At 41.4% G+C, this 18,493-nt stretch overlaps 1 protein-coding gene across 1 annotated transcript; it reads right to left on the minus strand.

Annotated features, from left to right (window-relative positions):
• Positions 1-3,579: 3,579 nt before the first annotated feature.
• On the minus strand, positions 3,580-15,302 carry GDAP1 (ganglioside induced differentiation associated protein 1). Its single transcript, XM_030504459.1, is given in 7 exon segments — positions 3,580-7,948; positions 10,332-10,446; positions 10,834-10,928; positions 13,129-13,302; positions 14,524-14,623; positions 14,625-14,717; positions 14,881-15,302. Coding segments are annotated over 7 exon segments (1,011 nt in total). The 5' UTR covers positions 14,932-15,302; the 3' UTR covers positions 3,580-7,565.
• Between the last annotated feature and the right edge of the window lie 3,191 nt (positions 15,303-18,493).

Genomic DNA, 18,493 nt, shown 5'->3' on the forward strand with positions numbered 1-18,493 from the left:
TCTAGTTTGGTGTCTAGGATTGTGACAAGGTGTCTGGGAAGAGTTATGCAGTTCAAAGCATATGCTTTCACAGTACTTTTCTGAACAGTGGTCCAACTTAAATATCTGTGTTAGGAAGCTGGCTTCACCATGCATTCAACCAAAACGGATACTCCTTGATAGCATTTACCTCCATTGATTTCAATTAAATAGTCGAAGTGAGATAGAACAAATACCGCCCATGAAATGACAATACAAAAGCCTCTCTCCACCTGCAGAAGAGCCACCCAGAGCTGGATCAGAAGAAATGGTGATGGAGCTTCTCTGGACAGTTTCTTCTCTGGTTCATTTGGGCTTGGAATCCCCTCTGCTTCACCAAACCTGTGTTATGCACCTAAAAACACTCTTTCCAAGAGGTCAGCATTTGCTAACTGCTGGCTTTTAAACATAACTGGCAGAGGAGGCTGTGTGTAAGCCCTGCTCTCCATAAAGTTGCTCAGTGACTAGCAGTCTCTGATTTCTGCAGACAGACATGTTTTGTGCTGGTAAAAAGGAAGCCTGACTCTGCAACCTACAGCATAGGGCAAGTAACTACAAGGGGGGAGTATTTCCTCTCTACTGCATTTTACCAACTTCAATACAAAGAGGAGGAGAAAGGCTTCACATTCTGTAAGGTGAATGCCTCACTAGGTGACAGAACCAGTGGTATCCTCACACCCAGTCTGGCCCCATGAATGCTCTATATTCTGCTGCATAGGGAAACACAGGCACCACGTGCTTGAACACTTGAAGTTAGGTAACCTTTCTGAAACAAGCCCTAAATGAACAATTTTCAGGATGGCAATTGTTTCTCAACAGCTAAAGCTTTTCGTCCAGTCTAAATGCAGTAGCATTCAGTTTCTGATCTGGACAAAAAACTAACAAGAAGCACCAAATACATTAACATATGTTCTCAAGTACCTACATTCATGATGTTATCAATGTTATCAACTACTACTATAATGAGGTTGAAGTAAATAAGGGCAGACAGCAGCTGAACCTGTTTCATGCAGAAACACCCCACAAAAAATATGCCGGTGACACAAGCAGTCTGACTCATTCCCTCTCCATGTGCTCCCCAGTTCTGCCTGAAAAGCAATTACCTTTGGAATCATAGAACGGTTTGTCTTGGAGGGACCTTAAAGATCATCCAGTTTCAACCCCCTGCCATGGGCAGGGACACCTTCCACTAGACCAGGTTGCTCAAAATCCTGTCCAACCTGGCCTTGAACACCGCCAGGGATGGGACAGCCACAGCTTCCCTGGGCAACCTGTGCCAGCACGTCACCACCCTCATAGTGCAGAATTTCTTCATAATATCTCATCTAAATCTCCCCTCTTTCAGTTTAAAGCTACTACCTGTTGTCTGATCACTACACGCACTTGTAAAAAGGCCCTCTCCAGCTTTCTTGTCAGCCTCCTTTAGCTACTGGAACGCAGCTCTAAGGTCCCCCCAGAGCCTTCTCTTCTCCAGGCTGAACAAGCCCAACCCTCTCAGGCTGTCTTCATAGGAGAGCATCTTTGTGGCCTCCTCTGAACTCATTCCAACAGGTCTGCAATCCTCGTGTGCTGGAGGCCCCAGAGCTGAACACAGTACTCTAGAGAAGCTGTTTCTTTTTGGTTCTTCAGCCATAGTCAGGCAAAGAACCTCTCCTTCACCCCTTCTCAGGCTGCTGGTGGGGAGTATACCTGACCTCACAACAGGATTTAGACAATGTCTTCAGTCTTACAAAGGATCTCAAAAATTGCACATGATAAAGAACTGAGTTTGAACAAATTCTGCACTCTGTGTTAATTTAACTGTATTAACTGGAAATAAATCAACCAAATTTTAATCATTTTGGCTTTAGAGCTGTTTTTTATAAATATAAATAACATAGCAATATACATAACTGTCAATTACCTATTTTTAGCAGAAGAAATATGGAAGGGATAAATAGGGATGTTGTATATAATATATAAAGGAAATTAATATCTATTAATAAAGAGATTAATATTTATTTATGCTATTATGCATTAGTTTACACAATGCACTTTTATACCATTATAAGTATTTTAAACTTTGGTTAAAAAAAAAAATGCTGATCTAAAGCTAAGAGGGAAATAGCTAGGATTTAAATTCTGCAAATTCCAGCAGATTCTTCCCACAACACTAAACTTATCCACAGCTTAACTATTTTATGGTGGAACATTTCTAATGTCACATTAAAATAAAGCACTATGATTTTAACTTGGAAAGAAAAACAGAAATAAAAATGCTACTGAAGTACTCTATGAGTGAGTTAACAGTTTTGTAAGATCTCTGGCTTCTGGAATTTCCTGCTGAAAGTCAGTTCCTGACTTTGTGACTTGGTACTGCACCAAAACTAAAAATTTATTTTTAAAGAAAGTAGGAACAAAACACCGTATTTTGTTTGGGATTTTTCTACATGCTTTTGACTTCTTTAGCACATCTTATAGATTACCTAAGCATAACCTTACACCTCTTTGTCTAACATCAGCTAAACAGAGAGATAAACTTAATAATGAGACCTCAGGAAAGAATAATCTGTCATATATTTTATTGCAGAATACACTGAGCCTCAGTTAGCTAGCTCCACTACTTCTCTCCTACTTTCTGTCTATTTCTATCTCTAATCCCCACAAATTAGGGCATGCCAATCTGCCCTCTAAACCTTAGTAACTCTCAAAAAATTAAGACTTCAGTCTTTAAAAATGTGATATACAGAAAGGGACGTATACTGTGTGAACCTGAACAAGGTATTTGTACTCGCTGTACTTACCTTCCCATTCACTCTTGCTCCTCTTCCGTGTTTAGACATAAGCCTTTCACAGCAATGGCTCTGTGTATACTTCTGATTAATGCTAACATCAAGGCTACTTCGAGGTTGGTCATAGACCACAGGTGTCATAAGCTCCCTGAACTCAAACCTGACCAATTGTCTACCTGATCCTAGCAGCTCTCACAACTTTCAAATAGCAAAAGGAAATGCATGCAAGCCTCAAGTACTGCTGTCTATTCCTCTGCTTCAAGAGAGGAGGTCCAATGCAAACCATAGTGCAAGGCCAAAAAAAACCCCAAAACCAAACGTTTATGGGCAGACTAACACAGGTCAGGGCACACTGCTTGGTCTCATTAAGGATAATGTCAGTGTGGACACAGCTTACATGCTTGTCACACACCTTACAGTAAGGAGCAGCTCAACAATGTAAACCAAGAATCAGGGTCACACTCAGAAGGGAAGTGGGGGGGTTTCTTTAGTAAGAATTAATTGAAAACACAAGAACTGCTTGTCTTCCTTCTTTAAATGTGGTTAGTTGGGGTTTTTTGCATTGTTAAATGGCTTCTGTTGAGCCTCATGCATATACAGCTCAGATAGACAACCAAAGAAAACTGTCATTGTAACTGCTGCTTACAGTTACATGGAAGGCAATCTGCTGACCACCTTTTCAACTGAAATATCTACTCTTGAATAGAGTCAGGCTCATTTCAGCAATGCTGTGTGATCCTCAAATGTACTTTGTTTTACTGATACAGAAGACATAAACCAGTCTAGAAAGTGGTCTTAGAATCAATGTTTATTGTGCAGATCCAACATAAAAAGATATGAAATATATCTTATGTATGATATGAGAACAAACGGTAAATGAAAACCTGAAGATGGCTTGTGTATCCAATCTAAATAGTAAACAGAGGAACCACAGAAAGAAAATAAGGCAGGCTGAAACGAAACTTTACAAGTACCACACAAAAGCTATCCTGCGCAAAGAGCAAAACACAGCATATGTGCTTCTAAATCTCATCCTATTTTGAGGAATTTAATCATGTATAAGCCTTTTGCTGCCACCTGTACAGAAATTGATGTTGCACAGAGTACTTCAGGGCAGTGAAAATAAAGAGGCTTCAAATAGTTGAACTAACAAACATGAATTAAACCAGAGATCTAAACTTCTCCACAGTAAAAGTTTTATCCACATTCATTCCTGCAGACAAGTTTAATTGCTGTTCAGTAACATTCATTTTGATGTGAAATATTATTTCAACTTTGCCCTCTTAGCTATCCAGTGTAGAAACTACACACAAGTATAATTGACAGGTGTCAGAGAACCAACCTGTGGTAGACCAACGCAGTTGTTTCAAGAGCTCTTGAGAGACTATTAGTCTGAAGAGGATGCTCATATCCATCTTATGCTGAGATCACATTATGTTTGCGAAAACTAGTGCTTTCCTGCACGTCTCAAAGGCATGCCAAAATGTAGCCCTGGAGGACCACTGACATCTGGTGGTCACTTCCCTCCTTCCCAGTATCTTCAGCTCCTGGCAGTGCAGAGACCACTGACGTCTGGGGGGAAGTAGAACTGCTTCATCAATAATTACCTTGTATCACAGCCCACAGGACCGCTAGTGTGAGCTAAACCGGCACACCTTTGGGAATATAAGTGTTCTTATTTATAACTAATGCATTAAAAAAGAGGAAAGAAAAAGTAAAATATAAATCGATTCTAAAGAAAGCTAAATCATATATATTGAATTTTACCCTGACTTGATCAGATTATGCTTTACAGATGGCCTGACAGGAATACATGCCAGGAAACCATTAAGTCACAGGCCTTCCTTACTCTGTGTTAAACTTAGTGGAATTTGTTTGTTACAAGTAAATGCAGATGAACTGCAATACACAAACAACAAACTCAGTTGAAGCTGCCAGCACATTAATAGTACTGTTGGATTAAACTTACTCTAAAGATAATAAAGCTTTTATAAATAGAGCATATTTAACTCAACAAGTTCTTGAGAACCACTGGGTCATGAAATACAATTATATAAAACCGTCTTTTTGAAAAATGAAATTAAGCATTGTTTCTTAGGTAACATGTTTCTTGTTACTGAAAAGGAGCAATGAGATTTAGGTCTTCTTTTGCTACACAACTAGCACAATATTAAATTATGAGCAGGAGTATTCAACAATTTTATCCATTTTGATATGGGCTAGATGGTGAGACTGCCCAGACAGAAACTGCCTCAGTTCTCTCCAGTAAACTTGAGAGAGGATCTTCCTTCTGCTGTGTGCAGAAAGACCAAAGCCATCAGCACTGGATCTAAAATGTTCTTAGGCTATTCAAAGCTATGTTTTGCTTGTTGCAGTTATCTACAGCTTGTAAACAAAACTCTGAGGCTTTCAGACATTCAGCAAGAATACAAAAATCTTACTAAACTGTCATGAGAATTTTCAGGCCTTCCCAACTGCTTTCTTGCTGCAAAATGATTCAAAGCCTATTCCAGGTAATTACGCACTTCTCATCAAACTGGGAGATCATTTCAAACCTAATAAAACTCTCAGCATCTGCTGAGTAGTGGGAAGTTATCAGAGAGTTTTTCTACGCCTTTCCTACATACTACAAGGGTGCAGCTTTGCAAAAAAATCTGTAGTACAAATAATCTCTCTCCAAACTGACATATATTTTCACTTACCACCAATATGACACCTCTCCGTAAGTAAACAGATTGCTAAACTACAGTTCCACCTTCCATCTAGGCTACCTAACCAGACTGAAGGATACTGAATTATTTTAAACTGCTTCTACAAAACGCATTGTTGTGCAGACATTTTCTACTTGGCTGTGGCACACTGTGGGCAAACATTTTATAGAGGCATGTGCCATTGCTAACGTAGCCAAGTAGTGTGCAAGATATAGCTAGCGCTCAGAGTGGAAACAAAAAAAGGTACATGGGACACTAATATGGAGACAACTCTTATCAAGTCACCCCAATGAAAGCAGTAAATGTGCACCGAGATAGTTTGGTTTGACTTAGCCAGGGCTCACAGCTGAGCTGGGTACCTGGCTGAGCCAAAGGCTACCCAAAAAGCTTTCAAAAGACAAGTTTCAGGTTTTTCACTCCCATTTGTATTTCAGCAGAAGCCTAGCATCTGTTGACTGCTGATGTCTCTGGAGAATTTCACTCGTGTGGCCCACAAATCACTGATGTCTGCTCAAAACCAAAAGAAAAGCATACTAGAGATGGAAAAGTGGACAAATAACTATGGAGAAATACAAGGGCATTTCCAGGCTGTGCAGTGACTCAGTTAGAAGAGCAAAAGCTCAACTTGAACTGAAACTTGCCAGAGATGTCAAGAACTACAAGAAAGGGTTCTTCAGGTACATTAAGAAGCAGAAAGAAAAGGAAAATACTGGCCTGCTGTTAAGCAAGAAAGGGGAATTAGTTACCAACACTGAAAATGCAGAGATTCTCAACACTTTCTTCACTTCTGTCTTTACCAGCACTGCTGGGCCCCAGGTCTTGGGATCCAAAATCCAGGTCGACACAGACACAGATCCACCATCAGTGAAGGACAAGTTAGTGTATGAACTGTTACGGGAGCTTGACCCCTACAGATTGATGGGCACTGACAATATCCACCTGAGGGTGTCAAGAGAGCTGGCTGATGTCATTGCAAGGCCACTCTCCATAATCTCTGAAAAGTCATGGAGGCTGGGAGACATCCCAGAGGACTGGAAGAAGGCTCATGTCACCCCATCTACAAGAAGGGCTCAAGGGAGGATCCAGGAAATTACAGGTCCATCAATCTTACATCAATCCCTGGGAAGATTATGGAACAAATCCTCCTGTGGGCTATCACAAGTCAAACCAAGGACATGATTGGGAAAAGCCAGCATAAATTCAACAGAGGCAAATTGAACTGTGGACATTGCCTACCTGGATTTCTCCAAGGCTTTCGGATATGGTTTCCCAAAGCCTCCTCCTAGAGAAACCTCCCAGAGGGTGGCGGTAAAGTGCTCCTTTTTGAACTGGATTCCCCAACACTGGACACTTTAAGATTCAGCTGGACAAAGTGCTGGGCCATCTTGTCTAGACTATGCTTTTGCCAAGAAAGCCAGATGATCCTTGAGGTACCTTCCAACTTGGTATTCTATAATTCTATGATATGTGTTTCAGGTCTCTTCCTGCACTGCTGCCTGAACATAGAGTGACAAAAGTGGCTCCACAAGACTACTTCTTAAAACATTCCTAAAGGTCCAGCTGCAAATCAATAGACATTCATCAGTACAGAGACACTCACTCCAGCACACAACATGCACAGAGCCTATGTTCCACTTAAATCCTACTCCAACTACTTAGAGTAAGCCCTATTTTCTGTATTTCAGCAATGCTGGTTTCTGCACAGTAATGCATTTCATCCGCAGTGAAAAGCTGTCACATTGCTGCATGTCTATTAAATAAAAGCATTATAATTAGGTCAGCTACTGTGTAAAGGAGACAATCGCCACTTTAACAAAGCACTGTCACAGTCCTTACAGGTCCTTGTCTGAAAAGAAAGTCCCTTCTTTCCTTTGTTGTCCCCCCACATGTGTTTTCCACAAGTATCTCGGCATTGCCAATCCAGCTCTACAATAGCAGGAGATGATTACTGCGTGACAATGTTCTAATTCACAGACATAATCTTCCTTCTATGTTTATATTTTATTGGGGATATTTTCCAGGGTGGGTAGAGATGCCCTCCCCTCACCGCCAGGGACAGATGGGTCTAAAAATAACTTTGCCTGGTTCTAAATGATAGAATCACGTTGGTAAACCTCTTCCGGAGACACATGAAAGCAAGATAACCCATTCCCGCCAGCATGCTGACCAGCAGGGTGGTGCCGAGAACCCTGGGAGCTCTTTTCTTGGCCACACGGAACGCTGTTGGCAGCACAGCTGAGATTAATATATTGTTGACGTGTCCTAAAACTTTGTAAAATGCTTTTCTCTTCAGGACACGCTCATAATAGGCTTCCAAGTTGGGCCGCTTTCCATTTCCCCAGTTTCTTCTTGCTAATCCCAGAAACTTCAGGCGATGTAATGTGACAGCAAGTGACACATCTGCCAGACTGAAGAAATCACCACAGAGCCAAGGCTGATTTTCATCTTCTAAGCAGAGATAAAACATAAAGAATTAGGAGTTAATGGAATACAAGCCACGAAGAAGCCACCATGGGCTAACATTTAGTTTAGTGCTATCTCAAAATGCTGTCTAATAAACACCATCAACACTTCAGTTAAGATATGACTTTAATCAATGAACATTTCCCTAATCCCTGTCCATTCTTCACACAATATTGTAGAGTCTTAGGCTCAGCAGCCTGGCCTACATTTGTTAACAAAAAAAGAGCCACATTTTAGGTCCAAAAATTAAAACCCACAGTAAGCACTTCTTTTCCTCAACTACATTTCTCAAATCTGGATTAAATTAAACAGAAGTGGAAAGGAAGAAGGCAGTTTAGCTTTTACTGAAAATTTCTTCTTGCCTGAAGAATTCATCATCTCGATGGCTCCACTCAGCTCTATGGCATTCACTCAAACACTGCTAATTTGTTGGAGACTTTTAAGTTAAAAATAAATGGATCAGATGACCGACCTGCACCAAACACATTAGCTCATTGAGAAGAAAGAGTCTGTCCACCTGTCCTTCCATGGGTTTTTTTACACTGAGACATTTTGGCTGCCCCATCCCTGGAAGTGTTCAAGGTCAGGTTGGATGGGTCTTTGAGCAACCTGGTCTAGTGGGAGGTGTCCCTGGGTTGGAACTAGATGATCTTTGAGGTCCCTTCCAACCCACACCATTCTATGATTCTGTGGATATTCACCCTGCCCACCATTAGTCAAGAGCACAGATGGAGATCCCAGGCTCCCTCTCCAGTCAAAGGAAAAAGATGAGTCTTCCTGGGATGGCTCAGAGAAGGCATCGCCAGACAGCACCACACCTCAGTGATCTGAAGCATCATCACCTGAAAGGGTTGACCCAAGCTGGCTATGCCAAGAGCTTTTGAAACTCCGGATATGAAATTTGGTAGCTAGCATAGCTGCCAGCATGCTAACCTACATCTCAAACAGACCTGTGCTGTTGCCTCCTCATTTGCAACCTTTTGCAATTCTTCCCACACAACAGGCACAAAAAACACTGGCATGAACATTCAGCAGCACCTCTGCGGAAACAGAGAAATTTTGCAATGTCCCTTTGAACTCATTTGCCACCAGAGGAAAGTGACAGTTTGGCACAGCGCTGGTACCAGTTCATTTCAAGTACTTATGCAGGTCTGGAAGAAAGGCCTCTGCAGAGAACATGTGTATTCTATGTTGCTGAAAGAATACCTGGGGATTCATCCAGTGCATTAAGTAAGATGATGGAAAGGAAGACCAAAGAAGCTAACCTGTGTGAAATAAAGATGCCTGCTGTGGCAGCAGCAGTATGAGGGATTGGAGTGGTAGCGAGAGAAGCAGAAGCTCAGAGGTTGACTAGGACCTGGAGAAGCGTTGGTCACAAACCTCAAACAAACCTCAGACAAAATTCCAAGAGGCAGATAATAGCCTGTAATCCTGGCGGTTTCCATAAACTCATCGATATTGTATCAGTTGACTCTTTGGAAAGGCTATTTAGCATAGAAAGCAAATGGACTGCTGGAAATGGTGACAGATTTAGTTTGCTGAACAGAATCATACCATTCTTTGTTAAAACATTTTCTGTGACTCTTCCACAGCTGAGACAGTAGAAAATTTAACCTAGATTTTCAATTGCTAGTTCAAATCTACTGTCTTGATAGTAACTGACAATTACTACAACACCTATTTATAGAGCCAAATGCAAAGTTAGGGATCTGAGCAGATGCAGCTGACATTGACTAATGCTTCGAGCAGCTCCCAGTGAAGTCAGAGGAAGGACTCCTATGTGCACCACTGGGAGTTGCATCAGACTGAAGAAGCAGAAGACTAATCCCATTTAAACCAAATCTGACTTCCATTTGGGTGGGTGGCAGGTAAACGCCACTGCTTTCCAAGAGGGTGAAGGAGGGAGGTTGCTTAATGATTAGAGCACTTATCCAAATTGCTAATTCTGCATATACCACAAACACCAGCACAGTATTTACACAGGATTGTAATAAACCTATGTTAAACATTAAGGTTGTGATCATTCTAGTAAACTGGGGCCTACAAGTACATCAAGAACAACATCATATAGTTAAGGTTTTTCTTATTTTCTTGATAAAATACTGCAAAATTGTGCAGTATTTTATCAAGATTACAGTCATTATGCTGAAAATGTGATTAAGCACTCTCATAAGACAGTGATAACTCACTGACAGCAGCAGTAAACTAAACCAGTATTTAAAACAGCATTAATCCGTCCTGTGATGTTAGATCAGTATATGCCAAAAGTTGATACATTGAAACCAGTTCTACAATGGTGCTGTCAACAAGTTTACTCTGTCTCCTTAAACATAAGCATCAACAGGATTTAGGAAGAATAATTCCTTACCTGGTGTTTCCTCATTTCGCCGCTGCAATTCAGTCTCAACCTGATCCAAAACTTTTTCCAGTTCGTCCAGTATCTTCTTTAGGTATTTTATATTATCATGATCCAGCAGTTTAGACTAAATATATATACAGGTTAGCGTTTTAATCATTGTACAGAGTTTATACTTTCATCAGAGAAACTTTTACTTAGATGCTACAGTGCTTATTTATAAAATGTGATTATTTTCTCTACACAGTCAGCTGGATACCATTTGGATACTACTCAACAGCCGAACACCAGATATGTACTTACCTGTGAAGTCACTGGGACCAGTCCAGTACTTCAGCACACACTTGAAGTGTGTAGCTGATCTGGGGGATAGACTGCTTCAGGCTTTGTAGGGTTAAACCACTGCATGGCATTACTGGTAATGACAGGCGAAATGAATGTTTACATTGTGACAGAAGAAGCCTGACACTAACAAGCTCATAATAAAAGAGGAGAATATAAAGAGTTTTCTTACTTTAAGGCGCTTCTGTTTTGCTATGTAGGCATCTTGAAGGTCTGGATTTTCTTCTGCAAGTTTCTTCAGCTCTGATTCTGTGTTACTTATTTGGCCTGAAACACAAAAACAAACGAATGACATCAGATATCCAAATGCAATCCACAGAAACAGATCAATAGCTTGTGTACAAATACCACACCGAAGAAATGGGAAGTGGTATTTCAACGTAGCATCACCACCAACTTGGGATTCAAAAACATCATGTTTTGGAAAACTTAACTGCTGCATAAATTGACCTCCCCACACCTTCTGCTCATCAATTTGCAATGAACTCTATGAAGCGGTTATCTGACAGGTAAGAATGAGGAATTCTTGTCAATATTTTTCTCTTGCTCAGATAAAACCATTTAGCTACCAAAATCTGTGCTAAGTCCATCAAATTCTACTAAACCACCTTTCGTCTCTGCTGGTTTTGCACCTCAGTTCCTGGGTTCCTAACACACTTTTCATGCTGTAAAACTGAAGACAGGCCCATACTCAGATTTTCTGCACATCAGTGTAGGTCACATGCATAATTCTACAGCAAAAGCCTAAATACCACTGAACGTGGAACCCAGGTATTTTCAGTTAGCTAAAAATGTGACACCAAAATCTGTGAGCCTTTTTGGAAATGTTCATTATGGAGTACATGGCTGTTCTAGAAAAAACATTCATTACACAATTTAAAGAAATAATTATGTGAAAAATTTAAGATAATTCTACTAATTTCTACTCCATGTGTATAGTCTTTGCTTTCCTTAAAATGCATCTTCACTTGAAACTGCCATACTTACTGACCTAGAATACTCTCACTGTACTTGATAATTAAGATTAGTTCCAATTAAGTCTTATAAATTAAACCACTTAAGTCTTATAAATTAAATGATTAAAAAATTCTTGCTAGAGAATAATGAACTCATAGTTTTATATATTCTTTGTTTCAACCTGACATGACTGTGAAAGCCATCTTTCAGCACAGTATATGAAGAAATTGAAGGATGTAATCACACAACTAAAATCTTATGTATGCAGTTAATTACTTAACGGTATTTGGTATGCATTAACATAACATATAACTGGCTGGTGGCTTATTCCATCTAGCACTCTCAAAAAGATCAGCTTTTCAAAGCTGGAAACTAAACCATCTGGGTTTGAACAAGCAAAGGAATTGTTTAGGAACATCCACAAGCTATTTAAAAAAGTGCTTCAAATGAAGAAAGCAGGCTATGTGAACAGCATCTGCTGTCCAGCTCTGGTGTCCAAACCCAGGGGAAAAACAAAACAACAACAACAACAAAATAGCTATAACTGAAAGATTATTTGCCAAGGATTTTTCTGAGTATCACTGAACTATGTATTTCTGCAAATTACTGGATTTCAAACTGGAGTTCATTTCAGGAGGTTTCTCTGTTATAAAAGGGACTGGGCAACATAATCTACAGTTATCTGCCCTTTACATATTTTTTTCATGGGAAACCGCTATGTATTTAAAAGTCCATCAGGTAAAGTACCCATCCCAAAGAAGTCAAAGGACATTTCACCATTGATTCCACCAGCCCACTGGTTCACCCGTTATCCTGATTCTATATTGCTGCATTATTTTCATTCAGGATTTTAGTTTAAATTGTGCTTTAACAATTTCCATTGGCCTGATGAACCCATGCTGCTCAATTTTTCACACTTTTTTTTTCCTCCCTACTCCTGGCACCAAGTTGACACTAGTACATTCCTCAGACAAAAAAGGCCTGATGATTCACCTATTATATATTAGATAAACAGGCTCTGTTTCATTGAGGCAAATTTGCATTTGCACCACTTTGAGAGAAAAGCAATTGCTTTAATTTAACAGGTAAACTTATTACAAGTTTACAATCACAAAAAAGAAGTGTTTCCTTCAGTGTAGTGGTTGGATGTGAGCAGTAGTAGAGCTGTTCCCTAGAAATTGCTTTATAAGCATAAACAGCAAGATCAGAAAACAAAATACAGCAGTCACAGCTGCCATTTTGTGCAAAATGTATGCACAAGATAACATTTTGAATCATTAGGGAAATTAATTCCACAGACACCTCAAAAATGACATTTCCTCCTTCCTGTTTTCAAAGCATAATAGACTACACCATTAATAAAAAGTATATGCGCAAGTTATCAATAACTGCAACCAAACCTGGAAATTTGTGCTCCATATATTCTGCTTAAGGTGCACTGAAGACACAAGATGAATGCAGTGCAACAACCTATTAACTGATAAGCATTCAGAGCTATACCAGTACATACTACGAATTCTGCTGGTAGCATAGGCCGGAATCATGGAGTCCACTGTTAACTCGGGGTGCAGGATGCAGCCATGTGTGTAGGCATCCATAGGCAAGGAGTCTAAAAGCTCTCTATAGTGCTGCACCCTTGGATAATACATGCTCCCTTCTTCTGGCATTAATCTTGGTACTCCCTCTGCAATACAAAGTTAAAAATGATGTTAAGAACAGAAGAACCATGTAATTGACTAAAAGCAGTATTTCTGAAGTTGCTTCGGTTATGTCCAACTGGCACAGATGACACAGTCACAGCTAAGGAAGCTTCACTTGTTCCCTGCCGTAATGCAACAGTTGTCAGAGCTCAGGGAAATGTATACACACATACATTATTTCGAAATGTTTCAATAATTCCAATTCCTATCCAGCAATCCACATAAACACATATTTAAGAGGCCTTCAAATCAGAAAACCAGATTCAGCATCTATTTTGTACTTCTAGGAATGGGAGACTGTGGCACACAACCCTTTAGCCCTCTCACAGTAAACTAGAATATTCTGCACACCACTGAGTTCTACCCTGCCCTCGATCTGCGTGGACCCCAACTCCTCATTTGATGAGGACACCAGCACTAAATACAAATAATTTTCACCCAACAATGAAATTTTCTTCATGCCTTAGAAATCGCAGTGCTAAACCCCTGAAACACAAAGCACTGCCTCTTCACACCTAAAAAAATAGTTCTACATTTCCTTCAAAAACTGAGGCAGTGTTTTCTGGCACTACAGACACAAAGGATTTTAAAGTGATCACTGAGTTTTTTCTTCCTACTTTTTTCCCTCTTCACTCCATTTTGGCCCAAAAAATACTCCATTTTTCCACCCAAGATTATTCTGGAACTCAGCATCCTTCTTTTCTTCTCACAGAGAAGCAGGACCTGCCCCACCACAGCAGCTGTGTAGCTCTGTTCAATGTGTTATTTCTCACCACAGGGTTTAGCACAATGCAGCGCTTCCATTACACTTCTCCATCCTTCCAAAGGGGTAAGGAAGACAGTGGTAGATTTTTACTTACAGCTGGCTTGTAAAGATGCTGGAAGGCCTTCAGTTCATATTAAAGGGACATGGGTTTATCCCATACTACCATTAGTAAAGTCCCTTTACTTGTGAGACTATAAATGTTTTCTGGTCCTGAGCAAACTAACATGTAACAATGTGGAGCTGACCCCAACACAGCTGCATGCTACAGTATGCATGGAAGGATTTCATTTTGGACATGTTTAAGATCTGGCTGGACAGGGTGCTGGGACATCTAGTCTAGGTCATGCTTTGCCTGGAAAGGTTGGACCAGATGACCCCAGAGGTTCCTTCTGACCTGGTATTCTTCTATGATTCACACTAAGAATGCCCATGGTATTACCATCCACAAACGTTGCTTCCAGGTAATCGATAATCCTGCGTTGCCTCACAAATGATGTTTTCCCCATGATCAGGACAGGTACTTCTCCAGAGGAATTCAAGCCGCATGAACCACGGTTCGTTGTGCTCGCTCAGCGGCAGGTTTACATCGTGCTCTTCGCACTTGAGGGCTTTTTCGGCTATTGCCAAGCGCACCTGCAGCGGTACCACGGGATTACCACAGCAGAAGCACTGCCCGGGCAGCCGTCCCCAGCCTATGGAGCCGGCGGGGCGCGGCCCGGCCCCGGCCCCCCCACTCCCTTCGCGCAACCCGGGCCCTGCAGGCCGCCGCCCCGCGCCCCCGCCGCTCCCCCCTCACCTTCTGCGAGGAGAAGGACTGCGTCCAGTGGTACAGCACCAACGGCGCCATGGCCGCGGCACGGCGCGGCACTGCACGGCACGGCGAGATGCGCTGCGCTGCGCTGGGCGAAGCAGGAGGCCTGCGCCCGCCCCGCCTCGGACGGCTCTTGGCTGTGAAAACAAGCGGGTTATGGCCGGGGTAGTGCTGGGAACCCCACTCTTCCCCCGCGCTGCTCGGAGGACGATCTTTCCTAAAGGGCAGCCGCCTGCAAAACCATCCCACAGCATCCCCTAGAGCAGCGCGGAAGCGTGGATGCGCCAGTAAAAAGGTCACATGGCAGCATTTCCTCTGGGTTTTTGTTTGTTTGGTTTTTAATCTTTTTTTTTTTTTCCCCCCCCCTCGAACAAGTTACTTCCACTATGAATTTCAGGGACATTGACATCACACTCTTTGGGAAAAAATTGTAAGTATTACCAGAAGACATCCTGAATTGAGCCTTATGGGTATAAACGCTCTACTGCCAATACTACCCTTAAGTTATAGCAATAAGAAATAAACCTCTATAATAATACACACTTCTTTTGGCCCCACAATGTGTTCTTTCAATCTCAAGAAACAAGGCTTCTCAATTATTTTTTTTTCCTAGACAAAAATAGAAAATTTGAACAGTTTTGTATGCAGGGTTTTGGTTTGGTTTGGGGTGGGGGTGGGAAATTGTTGTTTTTTGGGTTTTGTTGCCTTTTTTCTTTTTTTCTGGTGTGACATAAGGTCCTAAAGAGCGTCTGACACTAGCTTCCATTGTCAGAAAATGCTTCCTCTGTATCTCACCCAGGAGATTACAGAATCACAGAAGGTTTTGTTGGAAGGAACCTTAAAGATCATCTAGTTCCCAACCCCCCCTGCCATGGACAGGGACACCTTCCACTAGACCAGGTTGCTCAAAGCCCCCCTCCAGCCTGGCCTTGAACACTGCCAGGGATGGGCCAGCCACAGCTTCTCTGGCCACCTGTGCCAGCGCCTCACCACTCTCACGGTGAAGAACTTCTTCCTAATACCTACTCTAAATCTACCCTCTTTCAGTTTTAAAGCCATAACCCCTCATCCTATTACTACACTCTCTGATAAGGAGCCCTACCCCTTCTTTCCTGTAGCGCCCCTTGAAGTACTGGAAGGTCCCTCCAGAGCCTTCTCTTCTCCAGGCTGAACAAACCCATCTCTCGTTGCCCATCCCCATAGGAGAGGTGCTCCAGCCCTCTATCCTCCTGGCCATACTCTGGACCCACTTGAGCAGGTCCATGTCTTCCTTATGCTGGGGCCCCAGCAGCTGAACATAGTACTCCAGTGGGGTTAATAGTTTAGAGGATGCAATCACTGATAGTACCGCTATCACACGCTATTTGCTGTACTGGGGAGATGAGCAAACTAAAAACTGTGGTTAGATTAGAGAGTCCAGAATATTATTCCCTTCATCCTGACTGCTTAGTCCACAATAAAGGCAGCTACTTCAGGTGAACCTGGTAACCCACTCCCACAGGCAATTGCTATAATACCAGATAGATCCCACCACTAATATCCTTAAGACCTGAACGGAGTATGTCAAGAGCTGCATCCCAGTAACAAGCACATTTGATTTTAGGGGAAATTTTGACTAATTAAGCAAGGCAGTGGATTTAAGTCACTAGGAAAGAGACAAGGTAATGGACAAATCATGTACATCAAATGAGAAGAAACAAAGAGACAGCTTCCAGCCCTGCACTATTCTCATGAGCGGGCACACAAACAGCCCTGTGCCTTCTCCAGAGACTATTTCCAGCCGGAGTCACAAACCAAAATAATCTCTTCAGAAGTGCAGGCATGATGAGAGACTGCTCACAAATCCCAGCTGATAGGTGTTCAGTAACAGAGCAGTTGCAACCATACTCGGGTGCTTCTCCTTCCTTCAATCCAGCCATCAGTATTGCTATGAAATACTACCGGATGCCCATGTTATAGTCCTGGCTTGCCTAACAGCTGTTCTCACGACTGACCACACGAGGCCTCCCTTTTCCAAAAATACAATGCCAAAGTACCTTTCCCCCGGAGATGCTTAGGGAGGAAACGGGCTGACGTCTTTTTCTCCAAGGATGAGCTCCCTATCTGTCCACCAGTGCCTGCTACCAAGCGTCTCTGTCTTCTCATACACGAAGAAAAGCAAGGCAAAAGGGCCAGGTCATTGAAAAAAGCTCACAGCATCCTGGAAAACCTTGTTCCACTTGCATTTACACAAAGCTTTACATGACTGAAATGAAGTTAGTCTCCATAAAGTTACTTTTAATGCGTAAATGTCATGAATACAAAAGCAGCACAAGGCACAAAGCCACCAACTGTAAATCTGCAGCATCATGGCCAGCATCTTGGCATGTTGCCGTCACAAGCCAGACCGCTAGCACTATGTGCTAAATCACTTTTCTGACCGTATCAATATTCTTGCCCTGTTTCTCTACATGTTCACTCTTGGGCCTTTTCTAGCATCCCATACATGTTTATGAATAATATATATACATCCCTCTACAAGTTTGAGAGATTTTTACATCGGGGAATGAAAATAACGTTTACAGGTAATACTAATACGATAAGCAGTACCAAAATCAACTTAATTAAGGAGATGTAGAAATTAGGTCAAAGATCTGGAAATCAGTATTCTGGTAATCAGTTTTCTTGCTTATTCACCATTCACTCCATGATATTGTCAGGAAACATCTAGGCCAGATGTGTCATTAAAGTGATTGATGCGAGTAAAAAATAACAATATCTTCTTATCAGATCAATTATTTGTGAAAAAACAGACCAAGAAAAAAAAAAATAAACCAAGTTTGATTATATTACAGGGAAGAGGGAGAGAGGAGGACCAAAACAAAAAACTTCCACCTTTTTCTTTTTTTCTATGCAGCCATAGCCATTATAGCTGAAAATTAGCTGGATTCTGTGTATGCATCATGAACAGGTTCAGTTTCAAGTGCAGAACTGGCCTATTGACAGTGCAGGAGTTAATACTTGTTGGGAAAGTAAGACAGGTTTTATTCTGAACCTTCTGTCATCAGTTGTTGTTGGCTAAATTCCTGTTGCAGATGCTGCATTACTGGCGATGACAAGTCAAAAGAACATAGCATTGAATTCAGATATGCAGGTGAGATTTAATACTGACACAAGAACTGCCTTTAATATGACAGATCAATTAGATAAGCAACTCTTCAGAAATGGCGAGAGCAAAGTACATCTCAATAGTTACAGTTTGAGACTACCTGTTGCCCTAATTTAACTGTGTATAAAACCCATGGAGGGATGCCTAACCTAAGTAATTTCTAGATAGCTGATGCATATTCTCAAGCAATGATTACTGAGTTACCATTTTATCCAACAAAATCCATGTATTAATAGAACTTATTCCAGTCACTTTCAAAGTTACTTCAGCATATCATACTAGGCTTTCTTCAGGGATTTCACCATAAAACTCTGCCAAAGTTTTCCCCTAAATACCATAGTCCAACCTGTTTCATGCAGAAGGAGTTTCATATGTTCAGTACTTCTGAAACACTGCTTAATAATTAATTTTTCTAATATAAAACTATTCTTAGTAGTTTTATGTAAGCCT

Source organism: Strigops habroptila, chromosome 1 (assembly GCF_004027225.2).
Source record: "Strigops habroptila isolate Jane chromosome 1, bStrHab1.2.pri, whole genome shotgun sequence".
NCBI lineage: Eukaryota > Metazoa > Chordata > Aves > Psittaciformes > Psittacidae > Strigops > Strigops habroptila.